The sequence below is a fragment of the Monodon monoceros genome, unplaced genomic scaffold (genome assembly GCF_005190385.1).
Source record: "Monodon monoceros isolate NGI ecotype Baffin Bay Population unplaced genomic scaffold, NGI_Narwhal_1 Super_Scaffold_15, whole genome shotgun sequence".
Classification (NCBI taxonomy): domain Eukaryota; kingdom Metazoa; phylum Chordata; class Mammalia; order Artiodactyla; family Monodontidae; genus Monodon; species Monodon monoceros.
The window spans coordinates 59,458,235-59,478,446 of NW_021703771.1; the positions used below are offsets into that span (position 1 = coordinate 59,458,235).

Here is a 20,212-nt window from a genome sequence, read left to right on the forward strand (position 1 = left end):
AGAGAGTACAGAATGCCTGTCTGTGGAGGACTCACTGTGTTATTTCGAGAGCCGTGTAAACCTGAGAAGATATTAGGAAAACCATCTACACACACACCCATTAACTTTTCCTTAGTAGTAGATCATAGACTTAGATTCCTGTTCCTCCTTCCCCATCCATATTGTTATCTAATAAAGCACATGCCATATGTGTATTTTAGGATCAGATTTCTAAAGAGAAATCATTTTTACATTGTTTCATTGTGTGACACAATAAACTTTAGACCAGTGATAAAAAATGAACTTATTTACAAAACAGAAACAGACATAGAAAACAAACTTAAGGGTACCAAAGGGGAAAGGTGGTGGGGAGGATAAATTAGGAATTTGGGAGTAGCATATATACACTACTATATAAAATAGATATTTTATATATTTTATGTATAAAATAGATAAACAGTAAGGATCCACTACTGTAGAGCACAGGAAACTACACTCAATATTTTGTAATAACCTGAAAAAGAATATATATATATATATATCTGAATCACGTCACTGTACACACATATATAGGTGTGTATATACATATATATGTATATCTCAATCACTTCGCTGTACACCTGAAACTAATACCACTTTGTAAATCAACTATACTTCAATAAAAATTTTAAAAATTAAAATAAAATGTTCTAAATCAATCTCAAAAAAATAAAATTACCTTCTTAGATAACTAAATATAAATAATTAGAAAGAGGGCTGTGATCATGAGAATCCAGCATAAGTTCTCTAAGCAAAAGCCGTGCCAGAATAGCCTGACAGCAATACCAGAAAAGAGGAACAAAGGCCCACATTATACTCAGCACATGTGGCATTCAACAGCGTGTGTCTCAAAGGCTCTTGATATATTTATGAGGAAAATACAGAAAAATAGAGACTGAAAGATAGTACTGCTATTAGCTCAATAACTATCTCCCAGTGATATAGATCTAAAGATATAACTCTAGTGCCTTCTTCAAGACCTGTCCTTGACATTGGCCTGTTCAACATGTTTATTGTGATTTGGCAATGAGCGCATGCTAGGAAAGTTTATGGGTGTCATGGCACAGGGAAAGAATACTTGGAACAGCAGAATCAGAATCTGACAGGACAAGATAAAACAGTGGACTCAATCCAACAAGATAGCATTTAAGAGGAACATATGAAAAGCTGTTCACTTAGGTTCCAAATGCCAACGGCATGTGTTGTGGCTGAGAGAAAACAGGGCTCTAAAGCATCACATGGGACAAATCATAGGGGTTTGGTTGGCTGGGTTTCAGTGTATGTTCATACTGTAAAGTGTCTGATAGCAAAGCTAGTATACTCTGCAGACTATACTGATGGGTCCAGAGTGATCCTTTTAATATTCCTGCCATGTTTTGCACCTTTAAGGCTCTGAGTTGGGACATTCCTCTTTGAGGTTTGAAGGGAAGTTATGGGAAAGAAAGTTTAGACTTACCCCATGTCAATGGGTTAAATTTCTTCCAGGACCAAAGTTGCATGGAAACCATGTATGGAAGACTTTCTGATTAATAAGTGAGTGGAAAATGAAATGGGCTGCCTCTTAAGAAAACAATTTTCTTGATACTACAGGTTTTCAAACAGACAAATCAGACATTTATTGACAGCATTGTAGAAGTGACTTTAGTAATAGCTAACATTCATAAAGATACACTGTGTGCCAAATTCTGTGTAATTTGCGTGCGTGATCTTATTCACTCAGTAACCCTCCAGTGGGTATCATTAACTCCATTTTTGAGCCTAAAGTCCATTGACTGGTAAGTGATAGAGATGGAGTTTAAAACCCAGGTTTCAGCCTATAGGACAGGCCCTTAACATAGTACTCACAGCCTTGCGCATAAAATGGTATTTTTGCATTCGAGGACATTGAATGTCCCTCAAGACTCCGAAATTCCATCATTTTCATAGGGAGCTATCTTTATTGTGTACATTATGCTAATGCTTTGCTCTTTTCAATTCAACATTCTAGCATTGAAAAACCCTCATTCAATCATCCAGTAAAATGTTTGATCCTTACTGGTAGAGTTTTTTCCTTAGAAAAAGAGTCTATATATTTCTTGGTATAATTAATGGTATTAGATGTTTTTATTGTGGCGGTATGGCTTTATTCTTCTGCTTACTGGAGGGAAATAATTTCCTGCTTCATTAACCATGGTTTGTAACTGATCTAACAGAAACTTGAGTCCTGTACTATTCAAATAACGGTTGGAGAATTCATTGGGCTTTTTTTTCCTTTGTTTTCAAAGTAAAGGGGGGGGGGCTTTGAAAACCTAAATTTAGAGAAATGCTTTAGAGATACACTTTTTAAAAATTTACTCACATTTCTTGGGTGGGGAGACCATGTTTTATGTAAATAATCTGTTAAGAGTCGTAGTGAAGAAAGGGCCAGAGCTGTAGGACTCGTCTAGATCTGTAAGGAAGCCCTGGAAAGGAAGGACTGTAAAAGTGTCCAGAGAACAGTGTGTCCATGGCTTTATTTGCTGTTACTCCAGGGCCTGAGGTCACTCTGGCAGACGGGTCACTTGCACTGCAAGCATTCGGGCTGGCCTCAGGGACAGGCATGAGGTCACTGACAAATTGCAAGAATAGCTCCCATTATTCATGGCCCACTTCCCTGATCCTTGTTGATAGGGGTTTTCTTCCTCCAACATTTCCTTTTCTCTGCAGCAGAACCCAGTTCTGATGATGTCTGCTGAAATGGGCTGGTGAGGGCCTCCTTCTGGGACTGTCTGGCCACCTGACCAGTGACATAGACACCGTGCAGCAGAAAGCATCCACATCTCCCAGCCTAACTGAGCCAGGGGAGAAACTGGCTCAGGACTGCAGCTGGGACAAGGGTTTCTTGGCTCCTAATCTGAAATGTGTTCGTTTAAGGTGGACGGATGTGCTTTTTCCAGAGAGTGGGAATTGGCACCCAGTAGTGACATGCCTATGACTTTCATCCAGTCTAAGTTGACCAAATGGCTTTATTATATTTTTTCTCGCACAGTGGTTTTCTGTATCCATGCAGGGCATCTTCCTCCCCACCCTCTTGCACGCTCATGGGTGCACACACACACACACACACACACCTCACTCATTTGGGAGTTCTAACATTGCACATGCAGATATGAAACCTTCCATACACATTGACATCACAGTGCTAATCCCCGTCTCCCTCCACCCATCCCTTTGCTCTCCTACTAGCCTCCAAGCTCTCAGAAGATACTTTCTGGATTCCTAGAAATGTCCCTGAACTTCCTGGATGCTCAAGCAGTGTTTGTTGAACCAGAGTACTCTTGACTCCAAGTTATTCAAATCACTTCATCAGCATTTTTCCTATTCCTGTTTTATTATTCATCCTTAGCACTCACTAAGTACCCCACACAATTCTAAGTGTAGAGGAAAAAAGCAATGAATAGAAAATAATCCCTGCCCTAATGCAACCTATACTCTCATTATTTAAGTAAAAGCTGATTTTGTTATTCCAATTTTTCAGCTAAGGAGGATGAAAAGGCTTATATTACATAAAAAAGGAAGTTATGAGTAAAGCAAATACCTGAACTCTTGCCCTTAAATGCATTCTGACGGTCCAAATGAAAATTGGCTAGTTAGGTAGACTCTGAGAGCTTGGGACACAGAGCCCTGCATACACACTGTCCACTTTATGCAAAGAGAAAAGCTGGCATGGGAGTGAATGCCTTTGAAAGTCTAGGATGTTTTTGCATTTCTTGGGTCATGAAGAATTGGTGGAATCTTAGCCTGTAAATAAACAGTCTATGACTCATTACCAGGCTCTGTGCAGAAGGAATCATGGTTTCTGAGTTACAGGAGACTCTAAATGCACAAGTATAAAGCATGCTCTTCCTTGGGTTTGAAGAGGATATTTAAGTCTGCTAGAAATAAATTCCACCTGTGCTGCAGAAGAATGCAGACAAGAAGTAAGAAAACAGCTGCACGTGACCTGCAAGTCTTCTTTCTTTTCTTTTTTTTTTTTAAGAGTTTTTGTGTTTATGGATAAGTTTGTTTTTTATATTGTCCAGAAAGATGCTAGTATTCACATGGCCTTATGACATGGGTTGAAAGTGACATCTCGGAAGATAAAAAGGGGCACCTTTATACATATATATACATTCTTTTAAAAATTCTTTTCCAATGTGGTTTATCACAGGATATTGAATATAATTCTCTGTGCTATTTAGAAAGGGGTCTCCTTTAAATGTGGTAATGTAGATTTGTCAGAGTAGAAGCTTATATTGAGTTGAGTATTTTTTGAAAACCATTCAAAATGTGTTATTGCAAGAATATGCATTCCTGATTGTGGTTTCACAGTGTGAAAAAATTAAAGCCACTTTTAAAAATGGGAAACATATAATGTGACAGAAAGAACCTGGGCTCCGGCATCAAATAGACTTGAGTTCAAGTCTTGGTGCTGCTACTTTCAACCTATGAGGCCTTGGGCATGCTGTATATCCTCTCTGAGTCTCAATTTCTTTATCTATAAAATATGGAAAATAATATGCACATCAGTGTGTTAATGTAAAGATTCACAGAGAGGATATATTTGAAGTACCAAGCGTAGGCTGTGTCTTACAATATGTACTCAGTAAAAACTGGTAGCTGTTAAACATTTTCTGCTGTTGAACTCTAAGGTAAACTTTATATTTTATATGTTACATATTGTATGAACTAGACTTAAAAAGAATCTGAAGTTTAACATACAAAAGAAAGTACAGGAATATTCTTACTGTATAGTTTATAGCAATAATGTATAGTTTATAGCAATAATGCATGCCTATTCTCTAAAGGCTCTATTAATTGTAAGAAATATCAACCCATTAAAATAAATTCAAGCAAAGGAGACTTACTGTAAAGAGGCAGATAATTGCATTTTGGCTTCCTGGAAACTGGAATGTAAGATACAAAGGCTATCTTTCTTTTGTTTTCCAGGAGTGACATATTCCTGCTCCTCTCTGTAGTGTGGGCTCCATCCTTTCATTCCTGACTGATTTTCCTTGCTTCTTCATGTTGCATGTGGTTCAGATTGGCTGTGAGCCCCTACACTACCTTGCAGTTTCAATAACACTATCAACCAGATGCTTCCCCTAGAACCCCTTCTTTGAATTCATCAAAACCCAGCTAACAATTTCTGAGAAAATTTTCTAGACTCTTTAAGTGAGTTCACAGTATTAATAGTAACAACACTCCCTGCCCCACTCCTTGGAAAACTCGCCTCTATAATCTCCCATCAACCCATCTTGGGTGTAGTAGTCTTGTGGCGCAGGCACCCTGCGCGCCAACAACCGCTGCTAACATCAATCCTCCAACTGATTTTTTTCATGACTCCCCAGATCAACAACCCTCGATGCCTCCTCATTGCCTATGGGTCAAGAATAAACTCCCTGGCGTTCCAGTGGTTAAGACTCTGCGCTTTCACTGCAGGGGGCGCTGGTTTGATCCCTGGTCGGGGAACTAAGATCCCACATGCCGCATGGCATGGTCAGAAAAACCCAGAAAAACAAAAAAAGAGGGATAAACTCCTCAAGTTTGACAGCACATTCCCCTGGCACCCTAAAATGAGCTTAGTGTGATGAAACCTCTCTGGCCAAAGGTTTCTGTCTTGCTTTGGCCTCTGCTCCTGAATGCTCCCCTCTGAGGGCCCCATCCACCTCCTAACTCTTATGGAGCCTCTTACCTTCTACGCAGCATTTATCCCAACCACTTAAAGAATTTCTGTACAACTCCTTCAGGCGTAACCCAGTAGTGGACGCATGGTAAAGCTGGAAAAACCTATTCATATGTCTCCCAAGCCCCACACGCCTCTGGTCAGAGGGAGGGAATGCAGCTCTCAATGACCTTCTCCAGGATGTGCCCCCAGGCTCTGTCTGGATACTTAATGTACTGTAGTTTTCTATGCACAGGATCTGCTTTCTCATTTAGATCATAAATTTCTTTGAGGGTAGGACCATGGTTTCTCCATTTAGCAAGCCTAACACCTGTGACAGTACTTTGCATGTAATAAGCAATTATTCATTTATTAGTTCAATTAAACTAAAAATATTTATGTTGGGTGGGTTCGGTAGGAGAAGATAAAATCATGAGCATTTGTTGTTTACCGTAATTAAGCCTGTTATCAGGAGTGTGCTACCGATAATACTTTTGGGGGTTCCTACTATTCTCCTCTCCTCTGTGTCTTTTTTATCCGATTGCTATAAAGATTTCTCTTTATCTTATTTTAAGAATTTGACTGTAATGTGCTGAAGGTTTGGTTTTCTTTTTCTTTTTCTCATTTATTATGTTTCAGGGCTTTATGGGTTGCTGTTTATTATCAAATTTGGCCATTATTTATTCTGAAATTATTCTGTCTCTTTCCCTTTCTTGCTTTCTAATAATATTCCACAGGTTACTTTTACTTTATTCAATATTTTCCCCAATATTTTGTCTGTCTGCTTCAGTTTGAATAACTTCTACTGGCCCAGTTTCAGATTTACTGAATTTTTTTTTTTTTTTTTTTGCAGTGCCTTGAAGTCCATCCAAAGACTATTTTTTTATTTAATATATTATAATATTCATTCTAGAACCTTCATTTGGCTCTATTTTGCAGTTTTCATTTTTTTCTATATGCAATATTTAGATGTAATACATACACGTTATATTCATAATTACACATACATATAAAATATATATGGCACATATGTATATATGCCATATATGTATATATCCATATACGTGGCATATTTATATGTTTATACCTTGTGTACGTATCTTTTCCTATAAATTATTTCACATATACACAATAGTTTTTTAAATCCTTGTCTGCTAATTCCAAATCCTGAGTCATCTACAGGTCTGCTTCTATTTACTATGTTTTCTCTCTACTATGGGTCATATATTCCTGCTTCTTGTTATGACTCAAGATGTCATTCTGAACATTATGTACAAAATAATTTATAGTATTCTGAAAATCATGTATTTATAGTTTTCTGAAGATTATGTACAGAAACTCAGTAGAGACTGAAGCATGGTATTTGTTTTGTTTTATTTCCCAAAGTGTCTAAGTCATTTGTTCTGGCTGGCTGTGAAAACAAGGGTCTGAGCATTCAGATTCCTTTTGGAGTTGAGTTGAGCTGGAGCGGGACTGTGAATAACCCAACTTCCAACCTCCTGAACAGCCACTGTTTTGGTAGTTCAGTGTTTGAACTAGGAAGGCATTGACTGATGTTTCAGATATTTTTGATTCATGTTTTTATTTATTATTGGCAAGGCCCTTGTACCTGTAACTTTGGTAAATCCACCCATTAGTTCTCGTAGGGTTTTTCTTAATGGATTTCTCAGAATATTTTACATTAAACAATTATGTTACCTGTGAATTAACAGGTTTTTTTTTATACAGCAGGTCCTTATTAGTTAACTATTTTATTGAATTCACAATTTTTCTTTCTAAGCTTTACCCCTTTTACTTATTCATTTTTGTTTTCTCCCACTGACTAAGAGTGCCAATAAAATGTTGTAATGAAGTGGGAAAAAGAGATACTCTTGCCTTAGTTCTGATCTTTCTTTAATGAGAAATCATTCAATATTTCATCATGAAATAAGATGTAGATTTTTCAAGAATGGTCTTTATCATATGGGAGGCAAATGCTTCTTTTCCTAGTTTTCTGAGAGTTGTATCATGAATGGATAATGAATATTGTCAAATGCATTTTACACCCGTTGAAAGTATATTCTGTTAATATATTGAATTACATTTATTGATTTTTACGTGTTAACTCAACTTGAATTCTTGGAATAAAACACACCTGGTCATCATATATTACCCTTTTCATTGCTGGATTTTATTTGATAATAGTTTTTGAAATATTGTTTCATCTATGTTCATGAGAAATATAAATCCATAATTTTTTTTTTCTTGGAATTGCCTTTGGCAGACTTCGGATCAGGGTAATTCTGGTCTCTTACAGTGGAGTGAAAAGTGTTACCTGCTATTTTTTTCTAAAAGAATTTATAAAAGATGGCTGTTATTTTTCCTTAAATGTTTGCTAGCATTCACTAATGTGACCATATGGCCATGGAGTTTTTTAAATGTTTAATTATGAACTCAATTTCTTTAATTGGTATAGGACAGTTTTTAAAAGTTGTTATAAGTTTTTATAGTTTGTGTCTTTCAAGAAAGTCTGATTTTATCTAAATTATTGAATTATTTGGCATAATATTGTTCATAATATTCTCTTATCATCCTTTTTAATATCTTCAGTATCTCTAATGATCATCTTCTGGATTTGTAAATTGTCTCTGTTGTTCATAGATTTTCTATTTCAGTGATTTCTGCTTTTTATTGTTTCCTGTCTTTTACTTACTTTGGGTTCAGTTGCCTTTCTGTCACTGGTTTCTTAAGGTAGAAACTTAGATCACAGATTCTAAACCCTTTTTTTCTTATGTAACCGTTTAAAGATATAAATTTCTCACTAACCACTGCTTTATTTGCATATGACCAATTTTGATTTGAATTTTCCTAAGATTTTATTTTTCAGGGTAGTTTAACACTTACAGCAAAGTTGAACAGTAGGTACAGAGATTTTCCATCTACCCCCTGCCCTGCACATGCATAACCTCCCCTATTATCAGCATCCCTCACCGGAATGCTGCATTTGTTACCAAGGATGAACCTACACTGAAAGTACATAGTTTACCTTAGTGTTAATTCTTGGTGCTGTACATTCTGTGAGTTTGCATGATGTATAATGACATACATCTTTCACTACAATATCATAGAGTATTTTCACTGTCCTAAAACTTCTCTGTGCTCTGCCTATTCATCTCCACCCCAATCCCACCCCTGGCAACTATTCTTTGTGCTGTTGTTGTCACATATACTTTTATCCTATATCATAAATTACACAGTTCACTGTCTTTCATGAATTAAGAGAAAAATAAGATAATCTTTTGTATTTACCTACAAATTTACCTTTCTGTCACTCTTCATTCCTTCCTGTAGATCTGAGTTTTTGTATGGTTATTACAAATAACAAACAAATGAGGAAGCTTAACTATCATGGAAGCTTTACTTATTTATTAATTTTTAATGGACCGTCACATTCACCTGATTAACCAAAAAGTCTTAGCTGTGGGTTTCAATTCCTATTATTGTGAGATCACCTGCATGCTCAGTAGAGTGATATACAGAGTTTATTAAGAAAGCATTGCTGAAATTTCAACTTTTTCTCTGTTGCTTCCTGCTCCAACAGGTCTATGGAAATGCAGGACCTAGCGAGTCCTCATCCTCTTGTTGGAGGTGGCGATACTCCTGGTAGCTCCAAACTGGAGAAAGCTAATCTCAGCAGCACATCGGTCACCACAAATGGGACAGGAGGTAAGTGTACAACCCTGAAGACACCCAGCATCACGTTTCAAACTTTGTTGTGGCTTTACATGTTAGGGATCTGCTAGTAAATAAATATTATATCTCATAAGCAATAACATCACAGCATTATACTCAAGTAATATATAGTTAATGGATTATTTATTGTTCTGTTGATTTTCTTGAAATTTTTGCTCCTCCTCTATAGCTGGAAGCATTCAGAAAGAATAGATAGCCCCGAGCAACATTTTGAAGGCCTTTAGCAAGGCTTCCTTTTTGTATTTGCCCTTGTACATATTTTTCAAAATGTAAAAAATGTGGCCCAAGGATTTACTCTCTGATCTTACTTAACAACAACAAAAATAGAAAACGGAAAAGAAATTCTATTAGTTTTTGGTTTTATTTTGAATTTTAAGAGAAAGGCTACTCCAAAATTTTTCTTAAAAATGGTTTTGGGAATGGAAAAATGTCCATATCTGCTGCATTTTCTTTTCAAAGAGAGAAATACCTAACATGTATTTAAAATAGGAATTGAATTTTTTTCTAGATACCTTTTCATATGATTAACTCATAATTATGCCACAACATATGGCAACAATAATAACTATTTCAAATATTTCACCCTATTGTTTTTATAAAATGCATTCAACCTGTCAGAAAATACGATCTGATTTTTGCATCAGAATATGTATACGTAGAAAGCTTATACATATATATATACATATATACACATATATAAGCTGCATTTTAAATTACTCACAATTATTTTGAAGTTTTGTAGATTTAGTTGTTTTTGTCGAGTGAAAAATTACTTGAAAATTACTTTAATTTGTAAGCTATTCATATTATTAGATATCAGTATTTGCCACATCATATTTTCTTTTAAATTTTCAGTAAATATTTATTAAATCGATACACCTCTTTCCACTTATTTTAGAGTAACTGTGAAATCTAAAATTTTCTTTGTAAAGTTGTGTGGATTGCAACTTGCCTGTATTTAATAATGTTTTACATAAAACCCTTTGTAAATTAACATTTTCCTTGTTTATAGTGTTTGTCTCTAAACATGCGTCTATAATTTTGCCTAATTAATTATAGGATTGCAAATTTATAAGACTGTTTAGTGATAACTTGTGGAGTAAGAACATTTATATTTAAACCTTAACTTGGGTGCAAATAATAAGATTAAAAAAAAAAAACATGCACTCTGAAATCAGACTTTGAAGGTCACTAATCACCATGTATGTATATTTAACTGAACTAAAACATACCTGATAAACTAAAATGTAAAAGTGATACCATGCAGTTATAATTTTGGCAAAAGGGTCAGAAACCAGTACAAGCACTGAAGACTATTCTCGTACACTGAGCAGGCATTCAGACAATGAACCCTTATGCTGTTCCTCTTCTCAGGGGACAACATGACTGTTTTAAACACTGCAGACTGGTTGCTGAGTTGCAACACCCCCTCCTCCGCAACAAGTATGAGAGATGATGGTACACTGCATGTGTTTGGGTGTGTGGATTTGCCCTTCTGGTTTGCTTTCTGTTGCTATTTCTGTTTGCACTCTCTTTTCTGTGTTCAGTACTTGTTATAAAAAAAAAAAAAAAAGGAGACATGAACACACCTTTTAGTTGTTTATTGATAACAGTTGGCTATGTTTTTCTTATCAACTAGTATTCTAATCTTAGGTCAGTAGTATTCTTTTCTTAGCTTTTTCATAATTTTGCACAAATGGGTGCATCTACTATTTTTCTATCAGTTTATTAAGTGATAATTCAACACAACTGTCACGTCAGTGAGCAGTTGAAGCAGATTGCGCCTATGTACAAACTCAATCTCCATAGCCTATAGGCTTTCATAAATTAAATTAAATTCATAACATGGCAAAATGATATTTCCTATTTTACAGACTTTAATAAATATTCCAATTAAAATACCTAAAGTAGTATTAACATTTAAAAATCCATCATTTAAAAAATTACCAGTGATGAAAGCTATACATTTAAAATTATAAATTAATATTAAATCTCTTAAAATGTTTTGAACTATATATAAACTACATTCCTATATTTATATATATATAATATAAATAAACTTTTTCCAAACCAAAAGTTGATATGCTATCAAAATTTAAAAATTAAAACAAAACCACATAAAACTTCTGTAGAACCACCCAATTCTAGCATTAAAAAGAAGAGCTCATGACCTGTTAGAAATGTGCATTACAAGCAAGCAGTTAGAATAGGCACAGTTTGCCTGGACCTTGCTGTATGTAGATTAAATTAGAATATATGACCAGTGGATGAAAAGTACTCCATTATGCCCGTTATTTAAATTTTTTTCGTTTTAGTTTCTTTTTTTTAACTCCACACTTAAAATATACTTTTCATACTTAAAAAATATGTTGCCAGAATTTAGTTCCTCTTAATTCTCACTCAAGGTTCTTTTTTTGCAAAGAACCAGACAGGAAATGTTTTAGGCTTTGTAGGCTATGCTGTCTCTCTCTGTCTCATCTATGCAGCTCTGTCACTGTAGCTCAGATGCAGCCATAGGCAATACGTAAATGAATGAGAGTGGTCAGGTTCCAATAAAACTTGATTTATGGACCCTGAAATTTAAATTTCATATAATTATCACGTGTCACAAAATATTCTAATTTTGATTTTTTTTTTAAACATTTAATATGTAAAAAACATTCTTAGCTCACTGGCTGTTGTTCTATTCTGACATATTAATGTAACATAGGCAACTTTACAATAGTGAATATATACAATCAATATTTAGTAATTTACGTCTAATATCCAACAGAAAAATTTTTTTAAGTGTAAAACATCAAGTTTTCCTTGTTCTTAGTATAAATGTTTAAGAGTTGTGTGACCATGTGGGAAAAAAAAGGACTTCTGTGTCAGGAAGACCATGGATCTGAAACCTGGCACTACATTTACTAGCTGTGTCATCTTGGACAAGTTACTTAACCTCTCTGAGCTTTCATTCTTTTCTACAAAAGAAGGATAATAATACTTTACTGGCAAAGCTTTTGTTTTAAATCATATAATGTATGTAAATTTGGGGCAATATAAACCAATATATTTTCCTTAATTAATAATTCAATAATAATTAGGCAACAGCTTTTTAAGGAAAATGGAAACATGCAGTCAGTGTGTTAAAAGACTCTCCAGTGTTTGGTCAGATAATAAATTTTTCTGCATTTAGAACATGTAAACTGGCCACAGTTTATTATTATTATAATAAAACAAAAGGCAAAAGCAAAAGCTAATTTAGTGGCTTTTCAAGATCTTTCCATTAACTTAGATTTTCAAAAAGATAATTTTGATAGTTTTTACTGATACGAATGAGTCAACAGTATCACCTTAATATTCTACCCTACTGCCTTGGTGCTGTTTAAATATATTACATTACTCCTGAAAGTAATTTTAAAGGGGTTCATCACCTTAATCCTAATTCTGTAATTACATCTGCAGATTTATATTAGAACCTAGATTTTCCTTTCAAATTTTTGTCACTTGTGAAATTGTTAAAATGAAGAACTGTCAATAAAAATATAATAAATATAATCATATCTTAGCATACAGATCAGTGGTCAACAAACTTTTTTTGTAAAAGGTCAGATAGTAAATATTTTCAGCTTTGCAGGCCATATGGTCTCTGTTGTAACTATTCAGCTGTGCTTTCATTGCACAAATGGAGCCATAGACAATATTTAAACAAATGAGCTTGACCATATTCAAATAAAACTTAATCTATGAACACTGAAATTCAAATTTCGTAAAATTTTTATGTCACAAAATTTTATTCTTCTTTGATATTTTTCAACTATTTAAAAATGTAAGAGTCATTCTTAGCTCACGGGCTATACAAAAACAGGCCATGGGGTAGACTTGGCACTTGAGATGTAGTTTGCCAACCCAGATATAGATTCATGTATGCTACTTCATGTATATATATATACATGCATGTAAATGCATGCCAATCATGTGAAAAGTTACTTCCATATATAAGTAAGATTTTAATTTCCCTAATGGTGTCAAGATACATGATTAACTATACTTTATATACAAAATACTTAGATTTATTGGAAGTGCTTAGGATAGGGTCTAAATGTGAATTTTCACTTTCTAACTTAAAATGTATCAGGTTCCTATTATATGCCAGGTTCTGTGCTAGGAAATGGGAACCCAATGACCTACAGAACATGATACTAGCCATCAAGGGACCAAAAGTCTAGCAGAGGAAAACAGAAAAGAAAATAATGAGTGAATAATGTGTTCAAGGTGGGTGCACAGCAGAGGGAGGGAATATTTGATTCTACATGGAGATTAAGAAAATACTTCAAAGAGAAGATTTGGGGGAACCAAGATCAGACATTCTGATTTGGGGGAACCAAGATCAGACATTCTGATTGGGTTTATGGTGTTTTCTATATTTGAAATCTGTAGAGCATAGAAAAGAATCTCCCAGAGTTTTTAATATATAGATGATTGATTCACATGGGATGAATTTGTTTCTGAGTATTATGTGTCTGTGCAGTAGAACCAGCTACTACTGTGGCTCTACTCTTTTTAGATTTTCTTTCTGGAATGAAAGCCGTAAATTGGAAGCATCATCAAATTATTTTACAAAATTAAATACTTCATGGATATTTAGAAATGAAAGACACTTGGTGCTCATAGGTTTTTGAGTGAAAAAATTGATTTAGAAAAACATAAATCATAAAACTAGTAGGCAATACCTCTTTCCTCCCCTGCAGTGTTGTAAATTGTATCCTTCCTGATCTAACTCCTCCTGAAATTCTTTGTAGAACCTAAGTTGTCAGAGGTGGCTATGTGAGATTTTGTGGTTCAGGAAGGAGTATATTTGGAATTACATATATAGTCTTTTAAGTGGACACCAGTCTAAACACAAATCTCTGAAGATGAAATGTAAAATGTAAAGTACTTGGGTTACCTCTCTTTCAAGGGTTAATTAAGCCTAATATTGCAAAAAATGAACATGAGCATTAAGTTATGATAATAACATAGACTTCCTCTAAAAATAATTAATATATATTAATGTTGTACTTGAGTTCTAAAGATAATCTGAGGGCACTAGATTAAATTTGCTTTGAAAATACTTGTATGAGGGTATGCAAGAAGGTTGGGATGTAAAGAGAGAAAATCAGTGATTTAGTAGCCATAGCTGACAGTAATCTCATGCAATCTTGATTTAGTCCACAGAGATCAATTATTTTTGAAGGTTAAAAATAAAACCCAATCATGTCAATATAATAAAATGACTTTGACTTTTTTTTACTATTTGGCTTTATGAAAAACATCTAAGTTGCAAGTGGATAACTAGTGTGGAGGGGGCCTGGCAATATAATTATTTCTTGAAGTAATGGTTCTGTACAAAGTGTTATATGTATGTAGATTTTCCATCCCACCTTTTGGGAAATGAACCTTGAATCACTTATTTCGAGCATGTAGAAGAATAAAACCACAAAATTCTCTAACCTAAGAATCAAAAAATGATTGCGGCTTTTGAAATCAAAATGTTTATGTTGTAAGTTTGAATTTTGCTCATAAAGATGATGCTTTTCTTCTATAGAAGGTTATTCTTTCCGTTTGATAGCATGGACTGTAATGATATTGGACACAGTCCTTAAAATAAATTAAAAGCCCTGTTTAACTTCTGTGTTAACTTAAGAAAAATAGAATACAGTAAAAAAAAATACATTTGAACATGACAGTGAATGTACACTCATAAACTTTTGGAATGAGTATTTTTATAAGTTTTAGAAAACAGATGCATAAAACTAGATTTGTTTCATTGATGAACATCTTTCCAATAGTGTCTTGCACATATTAAATGTGTGGAAACAAAAGCAAGACAAAAGAAAATGGAATACATTTCAAATATATTCAGACCTGTAGTGAAAACGACTTCCATTTTTCAAACTTTATAATTATCATAATGTTTACTTTATAGTCATTACTTGTTTTCTAAATATTAAGACACTTCTTTGTATTTTAACATCTTTTTAATAAATCAGCTAATCATATAAAGAATGCCCATTTCACTTCTCTAAGTTTTCTGTTCCTGAAAAAAACTTATTATTACTTAATATTACTTTCTTTCTCTATAAAAATCAAATCAAAATAACTTTGCATCTTACTCAAGAGATGTTTGCTGATGCTGCCCTCCTGTGAACAAAAATTATTTTCTGTAGCAGCATGATTAATTTTCCCCCTTTTCCCTATTAGTCAACTCTTACCCACATATGAAAAATAAGTTTGGATTAATGTGTAATGTTTTCCCCCAAATGTTAGCATCCATTTAACTATTACTTTTAAATCCATGTGTTTTAGTCCACTGAACACATCTTGATGTGTATGCTTCTCTTTATATACTTTCTAGTGATGCCTCTTCTCAGCTAAATGAGCCTCCTTTGTCTTTGACTAAAAGCAGACCTTTAAAATTTTAATGAGAGATGATTCCAGGATAATGAATGCAACCACAAACTCTCTCTCTGGCTTTTCTTCGTTCTCCTTTCAAACTCTCTGGCTTTTCTTCCTTCTCCTTTTGACCACCTGAAACTTTCAAATTGAGGAGATTATAATCAACACCAATACTAAGTTTTTGAAATCAAACCTCAAAGTTGGGATCCAAAGTAACAAAACTAAACCTCATGTCTAGCTTGGTTAGTTTTTTAGATATTCTGCTTCCCCTCTCCCCACTTCACAAGTGAAATATATTTAACCATTAGTATTAATACATCTATTTTAAAAATATTGTTATAGATTTAGACATGTTTAAATAGGAATTTAGCCATGATTAGAATTTGGAAGTCTCTTATCTTAGTTTTGCTGGAGGCTTTGGACGATTCCTTTTTGTCATATGTCAGAAGTCAGATGGGGACATTGCATCATAGAGAGTAGCTTTTACACCTTTCTAAACCCTACTCTGGATCATCTCTATACAGATGAAAGGAATTCTTGGTTAGTTAGTGCTGCCTGTGAGGCAGTGTGGTTTAGAGTTTGGATTCTTTCCAACCTTTACAGTTCGACTCTGAATCTTCCAGCAAATCTTCATGACATAGTTAAATCCCGGATGCTAAATTAACCCCAGAGCTCACTGAGGGAGGGTCCAGCCAATTCTCTTCATGTGGAAAGGGAACATAATCATTACTGCATGTTTCTCCATCATTAATTGCTTTTCTAACAGAGTAACGTCGCTGACTTGCTTGCTTGGTGGGTACGCTCTGAGCCCACTATTCTTTTGGCCATATTTGTCCGTGGTTGGCTAGTCTTCAGCTTTCTTCTTTATAGTTTTCTGCTTGCTTCTGAGGTTTTGAACTGTGTCATTCCATTTATGACCAGGAAACATAAGAGGTGTTAAGCAGAAAATAATTTAGTTTATTCCCTTGCTGCTGTGATACATGGAGCTCTGGCCACAAAGGGAAAATATGGTGTGACAAAATGGGTAGAGGCTTGCCCCTGCCAAACTCGTTGCATCTAATAATGACAGTGATGTATACCTCAGTGGCTACATCATTGCCAAGTGAGGATTTTGCCAAAATATACCACCTCAAAGGAGAAATAGTATATGAAAGAGTTTTCAAAAGATACAATTAGTGTTGTAGAAACCATCTCTTATTCTATGCTTATGTCTATAATGTATTAAAAATTGTTATACCATTAGAATAAAAAGCCCAGTACCTTATGGCTCTTTTGGCTTTTGTAGAGCAGAAATTTACTGAGTGCTTCATTTTTCAACCACCATATGAATACACCCCTGGTTTCTGTATTTGCATATGCCTCGTTGTATTCTTAAGCAATCTTTTTTTTTTAATGTCATCTTGGGAAGAATAAAATATAAGCAGTAAATCTCTTTGTTACGATTTGGATTAAATGTGCTAAAGACTGACTGACGATTCCTTTCTTCTGCCTTTTGACTGTAATACCAGAGTGTGCTTAGGTGATTTAAAAATGCAAATACACGTACTGCTGTTTCACTGTGTAAGGTTGACTGCCTTTATAAGCCAGATTCAAGAAAACCAGCTTAGGCAGAAGATTTTTAGATTAAATCCTCTATAAATGCATGTCCATTTAGAAGCTAAATTAACAAAACTCTCCTCATCGACTTCCCAAGTTTTCTCTTGCATGCCATGGTAGCTAGAAAAGCCACTAGTCGTACAGTCAGCATCTTTGATTTAAAGTTAGAAATAAAACTCACGTGTACTTATTCTTCTACGTAGTGTCTCTCCTTGCAGTCAAAACAGAGCCTTTGAACAGCAGTGAAACCACAACCACGACTGGAGATGGAGCGCTTGACACTTTTACTGGGTCAGGTAAAGCCTTAAGCTCGTGTGTTGTTCTGTACGCATTGGGGTCCACCTCATCCTCCTGGTGAATAAGCGAGAATTGGATTTTTATAAATTCAGCAATAAATTCACTTTTTGGAAAACCCATTGTCATAAAATTATGCTTTTTTTAGAAATGATGTTTAGAATAGTTTTGCTGAATCTGCAGTTGACAGCAAAGCAATCCCCTGACTTTCTTATTAGAAATAAGCAGAACTGACTTCTTTCATAATTATTTTATACAGTGCTTAATTTAATTATTAGGTTGTAATTGTTAACTTTGTTCCTTCAACTTACCCATTTAAATGACATAAAAACTGCCTTCTCTCCAACATTCGAGATGTAAAACTATCCATTTGATTCTTTCTAAATAACCTTGTTTCCTCTCTGGGTTTAAAAAAAAAAAACCTTCCTGTGTAAGCAGCTGAGTGACAGGTATTAAAGGTTAATGGGCTGCAGGAGAGCACATGCTGGTCGCATTAGAACCCAGCCTCTGAGAGCACACTTTTGCTCAAATGCTTCAAAGAGAACAATAGCGTGTCTTTAAACATCAATCCTCTTTAAATATAAATACCTGATAACTCCCAGGTGGGCAAAAGGACAGGCAATAAGTTGACTTAAAGATTTTTTTTCGTTACTATATTTCGTTTGGTTGATTAGCTGGTGAAAGGACTTTTTTTTTTTTTAACCTGAGGAGGAATTTGTATAGCAGAAAGATGAACATTAAACCTAGAAAAGTATTTGTGATAACTAAATCTTGGTTCTGTTATTCTGCTCTAATATATACTTATTCATGTTCTCATATACAAGGATTTTGTGTGGGTATGCTTCTCATGTAAAAAGAGCTGAGGTAAATCCTTGACTATAATGTCATTATAGCATATATTTGATTTTTATAGATACAGATGATCCCGTTTCATTGGTTCACACTGATTGGAAACAGCTGCCATGTATTCACTTAAATATTAGTACTCCAAACAGAAAGATATAATAATTTATACACTTTGTATAGAGAAGCATGTGTCCTAATTCACATCCTTTCTAGCAATTCTCTTGCCTCTTAGCAGATAAATAGACACCAACTTACCCTAGCATTTATATTACTTACCGTAACTGTTGTAAACTTTCTGCAAAGTAAATGCATATATGAACACAGTTTTTAAGGATAGGAATGAAATTAAGTGATTGCTGATATACTTAAATAGTACACTACAAGTCAATGAAAGATGAATGAAAAAATTATGGGATATTAGCTCCAGAAGGAATTTCAGAGATCTGTGATGATGCGTTTTATAGGCAAGAATATGGAGGCCCAGAGAAGTTAAAGGTGGTTAAGGCCATACAGTCAAGGCCTCACAGGTGGTCACTGGTAAAAATGATTCTAGAATAATGTCCTGGTCAGTCCAACAATCTTTTCTTTAATACCCCACTGGAAAATATAAAGATGGAAAAAGAAACAGGTGTGAACTGTCAAGCTGTCTGGAATTTACTCATATTATATTTACGAATAGTTTCCCAGTTTTCTTTTAAGAATTATCTAGGGCTATGCTGTCCAGAAAAGTAGCCACTGGCCATATGTGGCTATTTAAGTCTAAATTAAATACTATTTGGTAAAGCAAAAATTTTTTATCTAGTCACATTAATTACATTTTAAGTGTTTAATAGTTGTATGTGGGTTTTTTTAGTGGCTACCATAATGGACAACTCAGATATAGAACATTTCCGACGCCATGGACCAAGTTCAATTAGACAGAGTGCTTTAGGTCAGGGATTCTCAACAGCACCACTATTAAAAACTTGGCTAATTTTTTTAGTGTGGGAGAGCTGTCCTCTGCACCGCAAGGTGTTTAGCAGCATTCCTGGCATCTATCCCAAGTTAACAGTAGCTTTCCCAAGTTGTGACAACCAAAGATGTCTTCTAGCATTTTAAATGTTCCCTGGCAGGCAAAATTTCCACCCATCCCCCAACTTCATCTCCCACCTCTCATCCCATTGAGAGTCACTAATCTAAGGTGTTACAGTATTACCTGTAAAACCTTAAAACTGCTTGACACCACCCTATGAGAATCTGATAATATTCATTAAAATGTGTTTTAATTAATTTTCAGGACATTTTGAAGACAAGCACTTTTGCTAACTTTTGTATGCAGAAATGATGGAGTATAATGAGTTGAGTGCTTTGCATACATCTCTTGATTAATTAAATGACAATGGGGAATAAAAGGAAGGTCTCCTAAGTTTGTACATGGGATTCCAGAAATCATACTGGAAAGATTAGGCTGCTCTGTGTAGGAACAGTCTTTACTTTGATCAGCATAATCTCAGCTCACTTTAATCCGATTTTGTTGTTGTTTTCAATTGTCTGCAGACTTATTAGTTAGAATAAAATATATACAGCTTCGTTAAGAAGCATAAACTTTCTAAGTTTTATGTAAACATAGTTTTCTGAGTCAAAGGTTTTGTTTTCTACCTAGAA

The 20,212-nt window shown here is 34.7% G+C and overlaps 1 protein-coding gene across 2 annotated transcripts in view; it reads left to right on the top strand.

The window, feature by feature from the left end:
* The window catches only part of EYA4 (EYA transcriptional coactivator and phosphatase 4), a 258,455-nt gene that overhangs the window by 178,492 nt on the left and 59,751 nt on the right, over nt 1–20,212 (top strand). Inside the window, exons 4-6 of one of the 2 annotated variants that reach the window (XM_029223836.1) lie at nt 9,261–9,385; nt 10,787–10,855; nt 17,632–17,724. In XM_029223836.1, coding sequence (XP_029079669.1) covers nt 9,261–9,385; nt 10,787–10,855; nt 17,632–17,724 — 287 coding nt within the window. The remainder of the gene's footprint in view (nt 1–9,260; nt 9,386–10,786; nt 10,856–17,631; nt 17,725–20,212) is intronic. The other variant, XM_029223838.1, reaches the window with a different exon arrangement.